This window comes from Desmodus rotundus, chromosome X (assembly GCF_022682495.2).
Source record: "Desmodus rotundus isolate HL8 chromosome X, HLdesRot8A.1, whole genome shotgun sequence".
Taxonomy (NCBI): Eukaryota; Metazoa; Chordata; class Mammalia; order Chiroptera; family Phyllostomidae; genus Desmodus; species Desmodus rotundus.
The window spans coordinates 7,572,273-7,589,513 of NC_071400.1; the positions used below are offsets into that span (position 1 = coordinate 7,572,273).

At 44.4% G+C, this 17,241-nt stretch overlaps 2 protein-coding genes across 4 annotated transcripts in view; one reads left to right on the forward strand and one right to left on the reverse strand.

The window, feature by feature from the left end:
• Positions 1–4,660: 4,660 nt before the first annotated feature.
• Positions 4,661–7,509, reverse strand: PDZD11 (PDZ domain containing 11). Of its 2 annotated transcripts, none has more exons than XM_024555229.3 (7): positions 7,406–7,509; positions 6,795–6,894; positions 6,257–6,340; positions 5,929–5,985; positions 5,320–5,418; positions 5,030–5,090; positions 4,661–4,868 (listed from the first exon to the last, which is right to left on the reverse strand). In XM_024555229.3, exons 2-7 carry the CDS (start codon positions 6,879–6,881, stop codon positions 4,834–4,836), a joined length of 423 nt encoding a protein of 140 aa, XP_024410997.2. In that variant the 5' UTR covers positions 6,882–6,894; positions 7,406–7,509; the 3' UTR covers positions 4,661–4,833. The 2 variants fall into 2 exon arrangements, with proteins under 2 accessions (XP_024410997.2, XP_024410998.2); XM_024555230.4 differs by lacking the exon at positions 7,406–7,509 and adding an exon at positions 7,168–7,386.
• Positions 7,510–7,606: 97 nt separating this feature from the next.
• The window catches only part of KIF4A (kinesin family member 4A), a 103,183-nt gene continuing 93,548 nt past the window's right edge, over positions 7,607–17,241 (forward strand). For both annotated transcript variants that reach the window (XM_024555227.3, XM_045191282.3), the window contains exons 1-5: positions 7,607–7,660; positions 8,022–8,160; positions 8,271–8,385; positions 13,497–13,687; positions 15,059–15,151. In XM_024555227.3, the coding sequence (XP_024410995.2) occupies positions 8,038–8,160; positions 8,271–8,385; positions 13,497–13,687; positions 15,059–15,151 (522 nt within the window). In that variant the 5' untranslated portion in view covers positions 7,607–7,660; positions 8,022–8,037. The remainder of the gene's footprint in view (positions 7,661–8,021; positions 8,161–8,270; positions 8,386–13,496; positions 13,688–15,058; positions 15,152–17,241) is intronic.

Sequence of the window (17,241 nt, forward strand, 5' to 3'; positions counted from 1 at the left end):
TGCTCTAATAAATCAGCTTGTCCACACGTGGCTGGCGATCTCTTTGCTGTCTTCTCCTCCAGGAGGGTAATGGAACTACCAAGAATGAGCGCCCCCTTCCTCATCAATAATTAGATCACCCTGTGGCAGGTGCTTTCCACGTAAATGACCCTCGAATTCCTTCTGGCACGCATCCAGCCCTCTGTGAGTCCTTCAAGTTTCCCTCCGGGTGCCACCCACTGCTTCGGAGGAGGTACCTGCTGCAGCTGCCTGCCAGTGGGCACGGCTATGCGCCCAGGCTGAGGGACAGTGCAAAGGTGGTTTAAATAATGATTGGACAGAGAGCACTGTGTGATTTCAGGCATCTAGCTGCGATGTACGGCTTCACACGGTGAGGCCCACTGAGAGGACAGAAGCTTGGGCCTGGAAACCATCCAGGGATGCCCCCCCACCCCTCCACCCCCTGCAATGGTCTCTGTGTAAATCCAAACTCCTGTTCCTGGAGGAGCAGGGCGCTGGGAGGTCTTGGTTGGGCTTGCGAAATAAGGAGATCTGACAGTATGGAATGGTGTAGAGGGTTCTTGGGAGAATTAATTTCCTCCTTGCCCAGTCTGACAAATAGCTTATTTATCTGCCTCACAGTGGGGAAGACATCAACCACCACTGGCTTGAACTGCACTGGCTAGCTGAGCCCCCCACCAAGGCTCATGTGATAAAATTGTCCCCTTCTTAGCTCCACTCACCCAGGAATTCTCCTCCTCAAATTACCTGTTGTAAGGGTTAACAAGTTGAGCAAGATCACCTTCTCAAGGGCCATTCTCCAATTACAGTTCTAAGGCTGCCTGGTATTGGGGGTAGAGCAGAGGTACAGAGCGAGTCTCTCTCATTTGCAGGCAACCATTGGAATTGACTTCCTGTCTAAGACAAGGTGCTTGGGGGACTGAATAGTGGGGGTTCACTCTCCTATCACTAACCTTCTATGTCAACCCTTTAGGCATATGCATTACCGCTCTGGACTATTTGTGGATAAAGAAGAGAAAAAAAAGCATGAAGCCGCTCCAAATTACCAACCCTGCCCTGTTTCTTGTTCTCTCTATCCTCGCCTGGACTCTGGTTATAACACAGACAAAATCCAAGAGGTCTTGAATCCTTAAATCTGCTGCTCTGTAGGGTCTTCCTTAATCAAAACAGTGCGTTGACATTGGACCTGCCCCAGGATGGTAGGCCACTTGGTTTGTGGCTGTAGTAGCCACTTTTCAGGGACCCAGTTTCCTTGACTCTTTTTATTTTGCTTTTATTAACTTCTAGCCTTTCAAAGCCTAGTTTCTTGTCTACCTTTGTCTGCCTGTGTTTTATGCAGGTTCAACTGCAGCCATGGGACACAGCTGGCCAGGAGTCCTTTTGCAGCCTAATTCCTAGCTACATTATGCTTTTTAAAAAGATTTTATTTATTTATTTAGAGAAAGGAGAAGGGAGGGAGAAAGCGAGATAAACATCCATGTGTGGCTGCCTCTCACATGCCCCCCACTGGGGACCTTGCACACAACCCAGTCATGTGCACTGACTGGGAATCGAACCGGTGACCCTTTGACTCGCAGGCCGGCACTCAGTCCACTGAGCCACACCAGCCAGGGCCCTAGCTACATTATGATTCCATTATCGCAGGGGTTGTCTTTGACATCACAAGGGGGTGCTATTTGAAAAACTGATTGAGGTAAGCAGTAGGGAGGTTGGTAGAAATAACAGAGAGGAAGGGCAGGTACTTTATTCTCTCCAAAACTGCATGAAATGTTTCAACGCTCTGCAACACATTCTCTTGTACATATCAGTGCTTTTAAAGAAACAGATAAGTGGGCAGAAGATGTTCAGGCAGAAAGAGGTGATGATGTCGTCATCACGTTTGGTGGGTAACAAGATTGATGCAAACAAAAGCTACAGGGTAACTACAACTTTTTCTGCCATACCTAGAGACCAGTCTCTATGGAGAGGGTCCACTATGCTCTGTTTATTCAGGAGGAGTTACCAGTGTCAGGGATCAGAAGGGTCATGGGTTCAAGACTTCTAGGGTTCCTGGTCCTAGGGAGGCATCATTACACCTCAGAAGGATCTCGTCCTATCTGCTACCTCTGAGTCAGAAGGGGTCTTACCACCGTCTGGTTCCTTATATAATTTCTCATTTGTCTAGACACGTCTCTGCAGAAGAGGGGGAAGAAAAACCCAGAGACCTCAATGTGATGTTTGTTGAAACCAGTGTCAAAACCAGGTACAATGTGAAAAATAACCACTCTTTATGGTAATTTCATAGCACTCCTGGCTCTGGCCACCCACCGCTGCTTACTCTTTTGGATAACCTTGGCTCATCCTATCATGTAGTGGGAGTAAGGTTCACGTCCCCATCATGCAGAGAAAAGGCCCAGAATCATGTCTCTGAACCTGACCTCCTTTTTTTCCCCCTTTCACGCATCATCATTCTCTCCCGCCACCCTCATTCTCCCTCTGTCTCTCTCACAGCTATTCCTGTGCATGGCTTCCGGCCTTCCTTCCAGGAGTGATTCATCTCCACTGAAGGGAGAAGAGTATCCTTTCTTCCAGTTTTGCTGGAGTAGGGAGTGTACAAGCAGAGAAAGCAAACTTCCCTTGCTGAGTGGATGGCCAGCCAATTTTTCTCCCTGACTGTTATTTAAGAGACAAAGGACTAACTACTTCAGTCCAAAGGAGCTCCTTGGTTCACCTGTAGGTGAAGGGGATTGTGAAATCAGAATTCCTCTTCTGTGTCTCCTAGAAGCTGCCCCTGGCAGTCAAGATGTGGCCCCAGTCACCTCTTTATTACCTTCCTTAACACTCTTCAGTGGTTAAAATCCACCTGGAGCCCTCCGATGACTCAGGCATCAAAAGCCACTATTCCTGTTGATAGCTTAATTTTTTAAAACAAATTTTATTTATTTTTTAGAGAGAGGGGGAGGGAGGGAGAAAGAGAGGGAGAGAAACATTGACGTGTGAGAGATACATCGATCAATTGCCTCTCTCGTCCCCAATTGGGGGATCTGGCCCACAACCCAGGCATTAGCCCTGACCGGGAATTGAACTGGTGATCTTTCGGTTTGAAGGATGACATCCAGCCCACTGAGCCACACCAGCCAGGGCTATCCGCCTAATTTGATCCGTTTGTTGCATTTGGGCTTTCCAGGACCAGTCCTTCCCCCTCCATCCTCAGGGTTATGGTTTAAATACTTGGCCACTTACTAAGCTCTGGTCCAATTCTGAGGCTTAGGAGTAAAACGGAAGCCCTGGAAGTGCCATCATTTGTTCCGTGACTGCATCTCACAGCTATGGGTGTAAAGTCCTTGCAGGGCTCAGGAATCCCACCTTACCTTCTCTGACTGCTGACACCCACGTATAGGGATGCAGTTCTACAGCACCTGGGATACCTCGAAGGCCAATACAGTTCATTCTCCACTGCTTTCTTATCAACACTCTCAATAAACAACTGGTCCTTTCACCTCAGCCTATTACTCCTTGCGCCTTCTCCAAGTTCTACCTATCCTTCCACAATGCAATTGCATCATCTGGTGCTCCATGTACTGCAGAGCGAGAACCAAGTTAGGGCAGGAGGGGTTTTGCCTCTTAGGCCTATGGTACCTGGCTGGATCTTTTTACAGTTTACTATTCTTAGATGAGTTGTCAATCACAGGGAGAGGCTTGGATCTCAACATTCAGTCGATTCACCCAATATGCCTATGTGCGTTTCTTTCTCAGATGGCCATTAGGGGGCAGCAGAGCAACAGGGAATTGCCCAGAAAGCAAGGACAGCTAATGGAGTTCTATATCCAGCTCTGCTCACAAGGATGTTGCTACCCAACATTGGTACCAAGCCTCTAGGTATCACAGTAGAGCTGGGATGGGAATTCTAGGAAGAGCCAGAACTTCCTCACAGAGATTTATTGCTATTATTTAAAAACGGTTTCCCATATTTGAAGACCAATTTACCTATTTCAAACTTCAGATTTCCAGGCTCCTCCTCGGACCATCAGAATCACTCTCCAGAGGAAGGGCCTGGAAATATTTAAGCTTCCCAGGATTCTTTCAAGGCAAATTTGGGACTTTCAACACGGGGTCACTTCATCCCGTATCTCATTAGAAAACTAGCTATTCTGAATGGGTATTTTGAACATGCTATACAGTGTGGCCTGGAATCTCTAACAATGGGTTGTAAGTAAGGAACTCAGAACCTGGCAGGTTATTTGGGGGCTGGGGTGAAGGAAAGGGGGAAGTTAGCTGTCAGTGCTACTCAACCTACAACTTGGAAATTGGAAACCAATTTCTTACTGCTGTCCCTGAAAAGAAATGCATCTAAGGCTCTCTCTTAGTTTATGTTCCAGATCAAAGAATCAGGGAAAAGAGAAGACAGAACTATATTAATACCGTACCCTGCAGAGAAATGTCCCAAGATCATGGGGAAAGGGCACGTTTCTTCCAGTATCCCTCCACCCGATACCACCCCTCCGTTATACTGCAGCTAAGGCTCCCAGGCCTCCCTGATGTTCTGGGCAGATAAGAGGTCATTGTGAAGCAGGCATGGCATTGCTCTGTTACTTCCAGTGGCTCCTCTTTGGAAGAGCTTTTATGTTTCCCTCAAAAGCATTTTACACTCAGTGAGTATCATCCAAAAGTCACACCAACATTTCTTCAGCATCACGTTTTACTTTTTGGAGAATAGGAGAGACAGGAGGGAAAACAGGGTCCCATTGTAGTCTCTAAAGTGTGTGAGACTCTATGAGAGTGTATGTGGCTTCCCTAAGGCCTGGCCAGCTTGTCCTAGAAGATTCCATGTGGACGGCTGTGGCTTGCAACTCCCTAGTGTACAGTCCTCTCTTTTTGGCGATGATAATCTGGGGAAAAGAAGAAAGAAAAGGAGGAAAAAGCAGGTTATTTTCAGGCCTGAGCTCCCAATTCCCCACTCCCCCCCCCCCCCCCCCAACTCATGGGGCCTCTAGTAATCAGGACTTAGAAGAATTCCTACTGCGGGCCCTTCCAGGTAAGGGACACTTACTGTAGGGAAAGAAGCGGACACGCATGCTGATTTCCCGGGCTGTCTTCAGGATCTCAACAGCCTGAAAGGAACACAACAGCTTGTACAAATAAGACCCAGGACAGGATTGCAACAGGAAGGAAAGTCCTTTGCCACTCCAACCTTCTGGATCGCCAATAGCTGCTTCCCTCCAGTATACTTCCTCAGGAGAGATTCTTTCTTATCAAGCTACATGCAGATTCGGCAAATCCTGTCTGACCTGTCACTTGGGGTTGCTTCTTGCCTCACCACAGCCCAAGTGCTGGGCTCACCTTGCTATGCTCAATGTCTTGGAAATCCACATCATTCACAGCCAGGACTTGGTCCCCTTCCTGAAGTCCTGCTCGATGTGCATCAGAGTCAGGGATCACCTGTTGGGAAGGAGAGAATATGTAATTAAGGTGGGAGAATTTCAGAGACTGTAAGTGAAGTTAAGTGCTATTCAAATGTAAGATGTTACTGTTTGTGTGTGTGTGCAAATGTAGGGAAACATGCTTGCCAGGTTGGAAGTATTTTTTTTAAGACTTTATTTTTAGAGAGAGAAGAAGGGAGGGAGAAAGAGAGGGAGAGAAACATCCATGTGCGAGAGAAACAGTGATTGGTTATGTCTCACACGTGCTCAGACCAGGGACTGAACCCACAACCCAGGCATATGCCCTGACCAGGAATCGAACTAGTAACCTTTTGCTTTGGGAGACGTTGCCCAAACAACAAAGCCCCACTGGTCAGGGCCCAGGTGGGAAGTTTTAAGTGGGAAAGGCTGTTCCCATTATGCCCCCTCTATGAGTCTAAATCATCCTTCTCCGAGGCCTTGAGACATCATGGTTCTGCAATATAACAAAGGGAAGTAGTCACCCATATTGCCTACCAGGTGCACACACCTTGGAGATGAAGATGCCTAGCTGGGAGGCCTTTCCTCCTCGGATGTTGAATCCCAACTGCAAGACAAGAGCACAGAATGGGGGCTCAATATAGACCACAAACACAAGAGTATCTAGTAGCATCACTATATGATAGCTGGGATATGTGTCCCTCAGAGAAGTCAGAAGTTGCGGAAGTGGTATCTCAGCTTTTCTGCCCAATAAAGGTAGTTTCCTTACCTCCTTACCTGCTTCTAAATCTGTCCTCCCAACCACGGATAAGTTCTGGGCCCAGTATGGACAAAACTAGCCTGGGATAAGATGAACTATAATTGTTCCATAAGCTCACCTGAGCTCCAGGGGGCTTCTTCAGTGTGACGGTTCGGGGTAGAAACTGGGTCAACTCATTGTTGTAGTCCGGGTGGTATACCCTCTGCAAGACAAAGCAACCCCAGAAATCTTACTAGCAATTTTAGATTTTATACCCACTTTCATCCGGAACACACATGTATCTCCCTGAAGTCAGGAAAAGGTAAAGTAACAGACTTAGTTTAAATAGACCAGATAACACTGTCCAAATGGGCAGATGGATAGCTTGGGGACACACTAGCAGTTCAGTGGCTCCCCACTTCTTTACCCTGAGAGAATGGAAACTGGGGCTCTGAATTTCCAGAATTCTGTGATGTGAATGGACTCTGGCAGAAGGATTTCATAAGAAGCTTCCAACGGACCCAGTTGCTCAGAATCCAACTTCTGGGTCCCTTGGCTACAACAAATGCTAAGACTCATTCTCCCTTGAGCTTTCTAACCCTGCTATCCTACGTTTCATATATCATCTTATGCCCATGGGGAAAAATCTGCTTTTCAAGAGTACAGATGGTTCCTACCTCATGAGGAGGAATCCATGCTGGGGGATTCTCATAGGCTGGCAGGAAAACCACTGGGTAGTCATCATAAGGTATCCGGCTGTCCATCGCTGGCAAGGCCCTGGAATGGAAGGGTGAATCAAAGCTGATAAAAATGGTTCAAAGGGAACAGCAGCCTAGCAATTTTCAAAAAACAAATCCAACCTATCCCAGGCCGTCATCCTATGGTCCTAGCCTACTTCTGGTGACAGATCGGTGGAAACAAAGAAAAAAGATGGAAGATAACAATGAACTTTACTGGATATCTGGATGCCAAACAACCTGCTAGGTCCTTTATACAGACGATCTTTCTTATATCACTCCTGCAAAATAGATGTTACTGTCTTCAACTTACAGAAGAGGCAAGCAAGATCGAGTCTAAAAAGATCTATTTTCGAAATCCAAGGGAGTGCTGACTCCAACTATCCACAGGGAGTCGCGGCAAGGCACCGCCCCACATTCTGTAGATGTGATCGGTAATGGTGGAGGTCCCCAGATCGACCCTTCCTTCACCACTAGCCACCTTCGAATACGCTCCTCGCATCCTGCCTGAGCCCCGCGCATTCAAAGCGATAACTGCCGTACTATCTCACCCGCCAACAAGCCCCAGCCAGCTCAGGTTCCACTCGCTGTCAATTCAGCCTGAGAACCTGCTTCCGGCAGGAAGGGGCGGGATCAGGGTGCGACGCGCAGGCCCACAAGTTCCCAAAAGCGTCCTTCACCGCACGCTAACGTGCGTGCGGCTCCCGCCCCGTCGTCTGCGCTCCGATTGGCTGACGCCTCCACGACCAATTTGAAACTTGGCGGTTGAATCTCCGGTTGGAACAGGGCAGCGGAGACCGGGGAAGGTACGTTTAATTTGGCGAGTTAAGGGGACACAACTTAGCCCAGGATTTGACTTTCCCGGTACCCTGGGACTGTGGGTCCTTGTCATCGTCTCCGCTGGGGGTTTTCCTTTCCATACCAGAGGCCACTTCGCTGTCTTCAGTGTCGGACTGTGGGACAGTCCTGTGGTGGCCAAATCGGAGGGAAAGTGACTCTCCAGCGGCAGCGATCCCGTTGCGAGGAGGAGGCTCCCTCACCTACGCTGAGTCTCGTAAACCTTCTCCCACCGCCGGCGGAGGGCCGGTACGAAGGGAGGACGCCCTCCCACCCCTGCCAACGCACCAAGATTCATCAGCAAACCTATTTTCTTTTTTCCCCTCACAGACGGTGCTGAGGTAGGATGATGAAGGAAGAGGTGAAGGGAATTCCTGTAAAAGTGGCACTGCGATGTCGCCCTCTGGTCCCCAAAGAGATCAGTGAGGGCTGCCAGATGTGCCTTTCCTTCGTACCCGGGGAACCGCAGGTGCGTAACAGAGTCCCGGGCCGGCGCCTGAAAACCAAATGACAGTGAGGGGCGTGGTCTGGCCTTTCGTTATTTTCTTACTTCTTGTCCCTGTCCCTTGCCTTCTCTAGGTGGTGGTTGGTAATGACAAATCCTTCACCTACGATTTTGTGTTTGACCCCTCCACTGAACAGGAAGAAGTCTTCAATACAGCAGTAGCACCACTCATAAAAGGCATATTTAAAGGTGAGGCTACTTCATTCTTCAAACGGTTCTTGAGTATTTACTATGTATCAGGCATTGTGCTTGGATGTTACAAATGCAGAAATGGATGAAACATGAGTCCTGCCTTCAAAAAGCCCACAGCCTAGGAACTAGTGCAATATAACCTGGGAAAGTATCTGCACCCTTGAAACTAGTTTTGTGCTGTATTTGTTTTCTGTGGTTCTGCTGTGCTTTCACTCTTACGTATTCTGTTTTTGTTTGTTTGTCTTGGGACCTCATTAGATTCAAAGCTCTTTGATGGGTGCCCATGATGATCATTTGCCAACCTACTTGAGGCCCATGTACTTGCAAGACCTGTGGAAGGATTTAGAGATAAATAATGTAGCTTCCAGCCCCTGGAGGAATGCTAAGTTCAGGGGTAGGAATAGAGGTAGATAACCACATACATAATTTTGATGCATAAGCAATTTTAAGCTTTTTGCACCCATCTTTTAAAAAAGATTTTTATTAATTTTAATTTTAATTTTTTTAAGATTTTAAAATTTATTTTTAGAGAGAGGGGAAGGGAGGAAGAAAGAGAGGGAGGGAAACATCAGTGTGTGGTTGTCTGTCACACACCCCGCACTGGGGAACCTGGCCTACAACCCAGGCATGTGCCCTGACTGGGAATCGAACCAGTGATCCTTTGGTTTGCAGGCCAGCACTCAATCCACTGAGCCACACCAGCCAGGGCTATTTTTATTTTTTTTAATAATTTTTTTTATTGTTATTCTATTACAGTTGTCCAATTTTCCCCCCTTTGCCCTCCTCCACCCATGCTACCCCCCACTCCCACAGTCAATCCCCACACTGTTGTTCATGTCCATGGTTCATTCATACATGCCCTTTAAACACCAGTCTGCATTCCCACCAACAGTGCACGAGGGTTCCCTTTTCTCCGCATCCTCTCCAACATTTGTTTGTGGATTTGTTTATGTTGGCCACTCTGACTGGTGTGAGATGGTACCTCATTGTGGTTTTAATTTGCATCTCTCTGATGGCTAGTGGTGCTGAGCATCTTTTCCTATGTCTCTGGGCCCTCTGTCTGTCTTCCTTGGAGAAGTGTCTGTTCAAGTCCTTTGCCCATTTTTTAATTGGGTTGTTTGTCTTCCTGGAGTGGAGGCGTGTGAGTTCTTTATATATTTTGGAGATCAGGCCCTTGTCTGAGGTATCCTTGGCAAATATGTTTTCCCATACTGTTGGTTCTCTTTGTAATTTGGTGCTGTTTTCTTTAGCCACGCAGAAGCTTTTTATTTTGATGAGGTCCCATTTGTTTATCCTTTCCTTTATGTCCCTTGCTTTAGGGGACATGTCTGTGAGGATGTTGCTGCGTGGAATGTCTGAGATCTTCCTGCCAATGTTTTCCTCTAGGACTTTTATGGTGTTATGACTTATATTTAAGTCTTTTACCCACCTTGAATTTATTTTTGTGTAAGATGTAAGTTGGTGATCGAGTTTCATTTTTTTGCATGTACCAATCCAGTTCTCCCAACACCCATTTATTGAAGAGACTTTTTACTCCATTGTATGCTCATGCCCCCTTTGTCAAATATTAATTAACCATAGAGACCTGGATTTATTTCTGGATTCTCTATTCTGTTCCATTGGTCTATGTGTCTATTCTTATGCCAGTAGCAGACTGTTTTCATTTTATCTATTTACTTTTAGAGAGAAAGGAAGGGAGGGAGAAAGAGAGGGAGAGAAACATCGATCAGTTGCCTCTTTTACGCCCCAACTGGGGACCTGGCCCACAACCCAGGCATGTGCCCTGACTGGGAATCAAACCTGTGACCTTTTGGTTCACAGTACGACACCCAACCCACTGAGCCACACCAGTCAGGGCTGCACCCATCTTTAAGGAAAAATATTTTAGAAGTTAAAAATATACAATAGAATCGATCAGTCCTGCCTTAAAAGAAGCAGTGCTTTTGTGCAAAGTGGTATGAAAACCAGAAGATGACACTGATTCTACTTGGGAAACCTGGGATGAATTTCACAACATAGGGAACCTTTGAGGTAGGTATTGATTGATAAGTAGAAGTCTTTTAGGTAAAGAGTGAGATTTCCTAAAGTGCCTGGATACTCTGGCTTGTTAATAATCCTTATTGCAACCCTAGCTGGTGTGGCTTTGTGGGTTGGGCATAGTACTGCAAAGCAATGGGTCGGGGGTTCAATTCCCAGTCAGGGCACATGCCTGGGTTGCGGCCCAGGTCCTCATCAGGACGTGTATGAGAGGCAGACAATCAATGTTTCTCTCTCATATTGATGTTGCTCTCCCTCTCTTTCTCCCTCCATTCCCTTCTCTCTAAAAATAAATAAGTTTTAAAAAAGCTTTTAAAAATCTTTATTGCAAAAGCTAAGGCTTTAGTATTATTCAAGACAATAGCAGGGTTCTGAAGAAGGGAGCAGTGCCTGAGAGGTCTTTAATATTATTCTAGGACGGTGGTTATTCAGGATTCAAAGCAGAGCCCTATTTAAAAGAAGCAGAACCATGACATACTAGTCCCTTAAAGTTGAATAGGACATTTACAGCACCTAGTCTATCTCTTCCAAAGAAAAATGCCTTGTAGCAAGATCTGTGTAAAGGGAACTTCCGGTGTCTGAGTTTTTTTGGGCAGGGAATCCACTGACTCACAGGGTAGTCCTGTTGATTGGTTTTTGGACAACTCTAATTGCATTAGGTTATGTTGAGGTAAAATTCGCCTCCTAGTAATAATTTGTACCCAGTGATGTTAGTTCATCTCTCTAGACAAACAGCAGCCTTCTTCCAGGCAGTAGCTATCCACATTATTTTTCACTTTTTAAGTGATGTCATGACCGGCCACATTGAATACTTTGTTTCAAAATTTTTTAATATTAAAGCAATAATCTCAAACTTATAGAAGTGTTGTAAGAACAGCATAAAAAACTTTTTTTCCTGAACAATTTGAGGTAAGCTTTTGACCTGATGGACCTGGATACTCATTTTATATTTGCTACTAACAAGGACTTTCTCCTACATAACTATAATACAACCATCAAAATCATGAAATTAGCTCTGGCTGATGTAGCTCAGTGGATTGAGCGTGGGCCTGTGAACCAAAGGGTTGCCAGTTCGATTCCTAGTCAGGGCACATTCCTGGGTTGTGGGCCAGGCCCCAGTATGGGGTGTGTGAGTGGCAACTACACATTGATGTTTCTCTCTCTCTCTTTCTCCCTTACCCTCTCTCTAAAAATAAATAAGTAAAGTCTTTTTTAAAAATCATGAAATTAGCATTGCTACATTCTACCATCCAGTCCTCAGACCTCATTCAAGGTTCACCAGCTGTATCAATTTTGTCCTTTATAGCAGAGGGTCTAGTTCAAAATCAGTTGTTGTATTTACTTGTACTGGCTCTGTAGTTTCCTTCATTCTAAAATTTTTCATTCTTTTTTGACTTTCATAATCATGACACTTTTGACAATCACAGGCCAGTTCTTTTGTAAACCATTTTTTTTTCAATTTTGGTTTGTCTGATGTTTATTTATGACTAGATTTGCATTCTTTATCTTTAGCAGAAATATCACGGAAGTAGTGATGTATTCTTTTTGAACCCTGTCAGTCAATACATGATTTTGATTTGTACCATTTCCGCTGATGTTCACTTTGAGAGCTTGTTTGGAGGTTCTAGCAGGGGAGCGCAGCTACTCATATACCCTCGACTGAAGAACAGTCCTCTCCTCTATCAGGGAAGGTCGGCCCTATCGATGGAGCGTGCAGCTTCAGGAGGGATGCACATGGATCAGTGAGGGAGGAAGGGGACACCCGCTTCACCAACCAGATCAGCTGAATCAACCCTGGTGATCAATGGGGTGACAGATGTCACAGCCAGATCACCCTCATATCCTGATGTTCATTTTAATCATTCGATTGAGGTGTTAACCTGCCAGGCTTTTCCACTATAAAGTTAATCTTTTTCCTATTTACATATTTGCAAGACCATTAGATGATTCCACATCTCTTCTAATTAACCATGCCTCCTCTCCTTTAGCCATTCCTGAAATAAGATGGTTTCCAGAGCCTTCACTCTCTGTTCATCTTCCTCAGAATGTACCATCATAGCTTAGGAAATCTACTGTAGTTCTACTTTCCTATCTTTAACTTGGGAAACTATGAGAATTAAATTATAGTCTTTAGAAGCAATATAATATAGAAAAGTATTCCAATATATATGCATTTGGTTAACATTGCTCTGCAAAGACAAAGTAGTATTTTTCAGTTAGCTCCACAGCATCCCCTCATAATCTGAACTCCCAATACTGCAGAGCCGTGAGTATTTTATAGAAAGTACTAGAACTTGGTTTCCCCGGTTATTACTATATACACACATCTGTAGTATTGCCGAAGATTAGAGAACATTATTCTCTTGACCCATAGGCCTGCCATACTGTACTATAACAGGCCATCCTAGCAATCTGTTAGTGAAAATCTTAATTTAACATCTTATGATTTTTCAGAATATCTAGGTCTTCATTTATACAAACAAGTTCTTTCCAAAAGAACAAAAGCAAAGGGCATATGTTCCATTGAGTCACACTTAAATGATGACATTCCTACGAGGAGCCCGATACTGGGGTCCAGACTCTGTCTGAGAGTTTGGAGAAGGAAGATGCTTTCATTGACTGTAAGAAGCAGCTTTGCTGCCTTTTCAAATGAAAACTGTTAATCAAAGATACACGTGTTTGAATCCCTTCTATTTATGCAGCTTCCAGGACTTTCATTTAATTCTCAAAATTTAGAATTGCTTGAAGTAGGCAGAAGGTAGAATTACAAAGCTCTGAATGGCTTTTTGGCAGGGACTTGGCCATCCTCGTGACGCTCAAGTGTTTTACTTCCTGTCTTTTGAGAGCTGTCAGGAGGGGCACACGTTCTGGGTTTGGGTTTATTTTTTCTTTGCTTATTTGGATCAGTACAAAGTCATGACACCCATATGACTTTTCTCTGTGGCTATTGTTCAGAAGAGGCCCTTATCTTAAGAGAGTGGTCTCAATTTGTAGCCGCCGAAGGAAACGGAGCACATTGATTGGATGAGAACATTTGAGCACCATTACGCATGTGGCTTCTGTTTTGCCAGGATACAATGCAACCGTCCTGGCGTATGGACAGACTGGCTCTGGAAAGACCTACTCCATGGGAGGTGCATACACTGCAGAGCAAGAGAATGAACCAACAGTCGGGGTCATTCCTAGGGTGATACAAATGCTCTTCAAAGAAATTGACAAGAAGAGTGACTTCGAATTTACGCTGAAGGTGTCATACTTGGAGGTAAATGATTTCTCTTTAATTATTCTGAGTTTAAATTTATCTTTGGGTAGAAAAAGAAATCCAAATCAGGTTTTTCCTGGCATCGCTCAAACTAATAAATTGCATTTTTAGTAAATTACATTTTTATAAACTTGATAGAGAAAACTTACTGGCTCAGTTGGATCTGGCTTGCACCCAGTTCTTCCCTTGTTGTCAAAATAGTCTGTTTAATCTGATTGTTAGAGGAGTCGGCATTGCCATATAAAAAGATGACAGGAGTTCTGTTAATTCCAGTTTGGCCTCTTATCGATTCTCTGTAGAGTCTGCAGAAAAATATTTGATTTGCCTTTACTGTCTTGAGGCTTAAGCAATAACACTGCTGTTTTATGAAGAATGTTCTAAAAATTGGGGGACATATTGAGTTGTATAGGTGATGACAGAGCGTGTCTATTCAACAGATGTTTATTGAGTACCTACTATGTTATAGACCCTGTTCTAGCTGCTTGGGCTACATCAGTCAACAAAACATAAAAGTCCCTGCCCTTGTGGGTGTCTTCATTCTAGTGTATATCAGCGTAAAAGTACATTGACTAGTTACAGCTAACCTCGTAACACCAAAAACACTTGTCTAGGGAACTTCTGGCTTCTGGGAAACTAGCTGGTTGGTTCCATAGCAGAGATAAGATGCCTCAGCTTTAAGGAGCAATAATTAAAGTGCTGTGATGTAAGGATGCAGTTACAAATTGTACATAAATACTTCATCCTGAAGTTGAGTCTTAATGGGTGCAGGAGGTGTGGAGTTTGAAGATGGGGAGGTAAACATCATTAAGATTAGCCTTCTTAAAGCTTCATGAACCCAGTTGTGCTCAAGGTAATCAAATGAAAAAAGAACTTCGGAGCCTGGAATGTCAGATAGTAGCCACAGCAGTAACAGCAACCGAGTAGAGTGCCGACACTGTGCTAAACACTAAAAGTCCTGCTCGTTGTTGAAACATCGGTTGCCACATCTTCCTTTTGCTTCCCACTTCCACCCTCCATTAAGGATTTGTTACTTCCAGCTTAACAGAATCGGGGAAGGTGACACTGTTAGGACACCACGGAAGAACTGAATTTGGGCACCCATGTTACTTTCATTGTCTGCTAGTCCTAAGGGACTCTGTCCTAAGAGAGCAGTCTCGATTTTGTTACAGTAACGTGTGAATTCATTCTTGCAAGTATCAAATGTTTGCGTATAGGGTTAAAGCCCTTTTCTTAATTAAAAATATGATATGTGTGTTGTAAGAACGTTTTAAATCAAAGTCACAAAGAACTTAAAAATCATCTCTGATCCCACCACCCTGAGATTACCCTGTTAACATCTTGTTTTTACTACTTTATTTTCAATAATACCAGATTTACAATGAAGAAATCTTGGATCTTCTATGCCCACCTCGTGAGAAAGCCTCTCAGATAAATATACGAGAGGACCCTAAGGAAGGCATAAAGGTGTGTTTGTTGTTGTTGTTATTATTATCATCATTATTATTTTAAAATGTTGGTTACTACTAAAGTTCACATATCTTTTATTTGCCACTGTGGTTTTAAATGACTACTGACATCTTTCAGATCTTTGTGTGGTCCTGATCGCCTTTGTTAATCTAGACTTACGGCATAGGATCTCTTGGAGGGAAGGATGTTTGATCACCTTCCTGTTACCTCTTGAAGGAATGCTAAAATCAATTTCATATTTACAGGATTAGCTATTTACAGAGTTCTAAGGCTTTGATGTCCAGTGTGGTAGTCACTAGCCACAAATGGCTATTTAAACCTAAATGAACTAAAATTGAATAAAATGTATAATTCAGTCCCTCAGCTCTGGCCAGCGTGGCTCAGTTGGTTGGGCGTTGTCTCACAACGGTCAGACAGCCCTGAACCGACGACTGGTGAAGGGTCGCCGGCTCAGTTCCTGATTGGGGGACATGCCTGGCTTGTGGGCCCTGTACCCGGCTATGGGCATGAGAGAGGCAACCGATCAATGTTTCTCTCTCACATCGATATTTCTCCCTGTCATTCTGCCTACCTTCCCCTATAAAAAAATGAATGAATAAATGAAATATTTTTTAAAAAATTCGGTCCTGCCCTAGCTGGTGTGGCTAAATAAATAAATAAATTAATTAAAAAAATATTTTTTAAACAATTCAGTCCCACCCTGGCTGGTGTGGCTCAGTGGTTTAGTGCCGGCCTGTGAATCAGGGGGTCGCCGGTTCGATTCCCAGTCAGGGCACATGCCTGGGTTGTGGGCCAGGTCCTCAGTAGGGGGTGCTCAGGAGGCAGCCATACACTGATGTTTCTCTCCCTCTCCTTTGCCCTCCCTTCCCCTCTCTAAAGATAAATAAATAAAATCTTTAATAAAAAAAATTCATTCCCTCAGTTATACCAGACACACATGAAGTACTGAATAGCTACATGTAGCTAGTGGCTACTATATTGGGCAACACAGATATAGAACTTACTCACGGTCAAAAAATTCTGTTGGACAACCCTGGAATAGACATTGTGCTAGGCTCTGGAGTGATATTTAAAAATTAAAAACTTAACTAACATAACCTTTTTAAAATCCATAAGTACCATAGGACAAAGATCACTTATTTGAGAGGCTTCTGTCACATGGTAGATGCAGGATATGGAGCTATAGCTGAACAGAAAATTAAAAAAAAAATCTTAATGTTCTTTCTTTTTAAAAAAAAAGATTTTATTTATTTATTTTTAGAGAGGAAAAGGGAGGGAGAAAGACAGGAAGAGAAATACCAGTGTGTGCGTACTTCTTGTGTGCCCCCTACTGGGGACCTGGCCCGAAACCCAGGCATGTGCCCTGACTGGGAATCGAACCAGCGACCCTTTGGTTCACACACTGACACTAAATCCATTGAGCTACACCAGCCAGGGCTGAACAGAAAATTTGAGGCAAAGTGGGGAGTTTTGTATATGGGAGTGGGCCAAATCCAGAAGCCAGTGTTGAAAACAGGCAGAGCTTGGGTCTAGCACCTGTTTGAATATTCAGGAGTGGGAGAATCTGATGCTGGAAGTGGATGAAAATAGGTAGTACAGACTTGGGAAAACTTGATAAAATAATATCTTACCCGTGTTTCTCTCCTTCCTCTCTTCCCTGCACAGAAAGGTGAAGCTTTAGGGGGCAGGTGCCCAAGAGGCAGGTGCTTTTTTTTTTTTCCCCCCTTCTGGGTCCTTAAGCCATTAACCAAGTGCAAAAGCAGGGCTTGAAGGATCAGACCCATTTTGAAAGCCTGATGAGCTTGGAATACAGGAAGACAGTTTGGACAGTGGGAATAAGAAACCTGGGCCAAACACATATGCTGTCTGTCACCAGAAAGAATGTTGGTAGTAAGCCAGCTCTTGATCAGATTCCAAGATGTTTTATATGCCCCATGCTGCAGCAGGAATTAAATCCTAAGCATTATTTGAGATGAAAGTTGCAATACAAAGGAGTGTAAGTTTCTGACTTAAATTGGGGTGGGTAAGGACAACGTTGTTAATACTTTTCAGATGGGATGAATGGAATGTAAGTAAGCAGGGCAAAG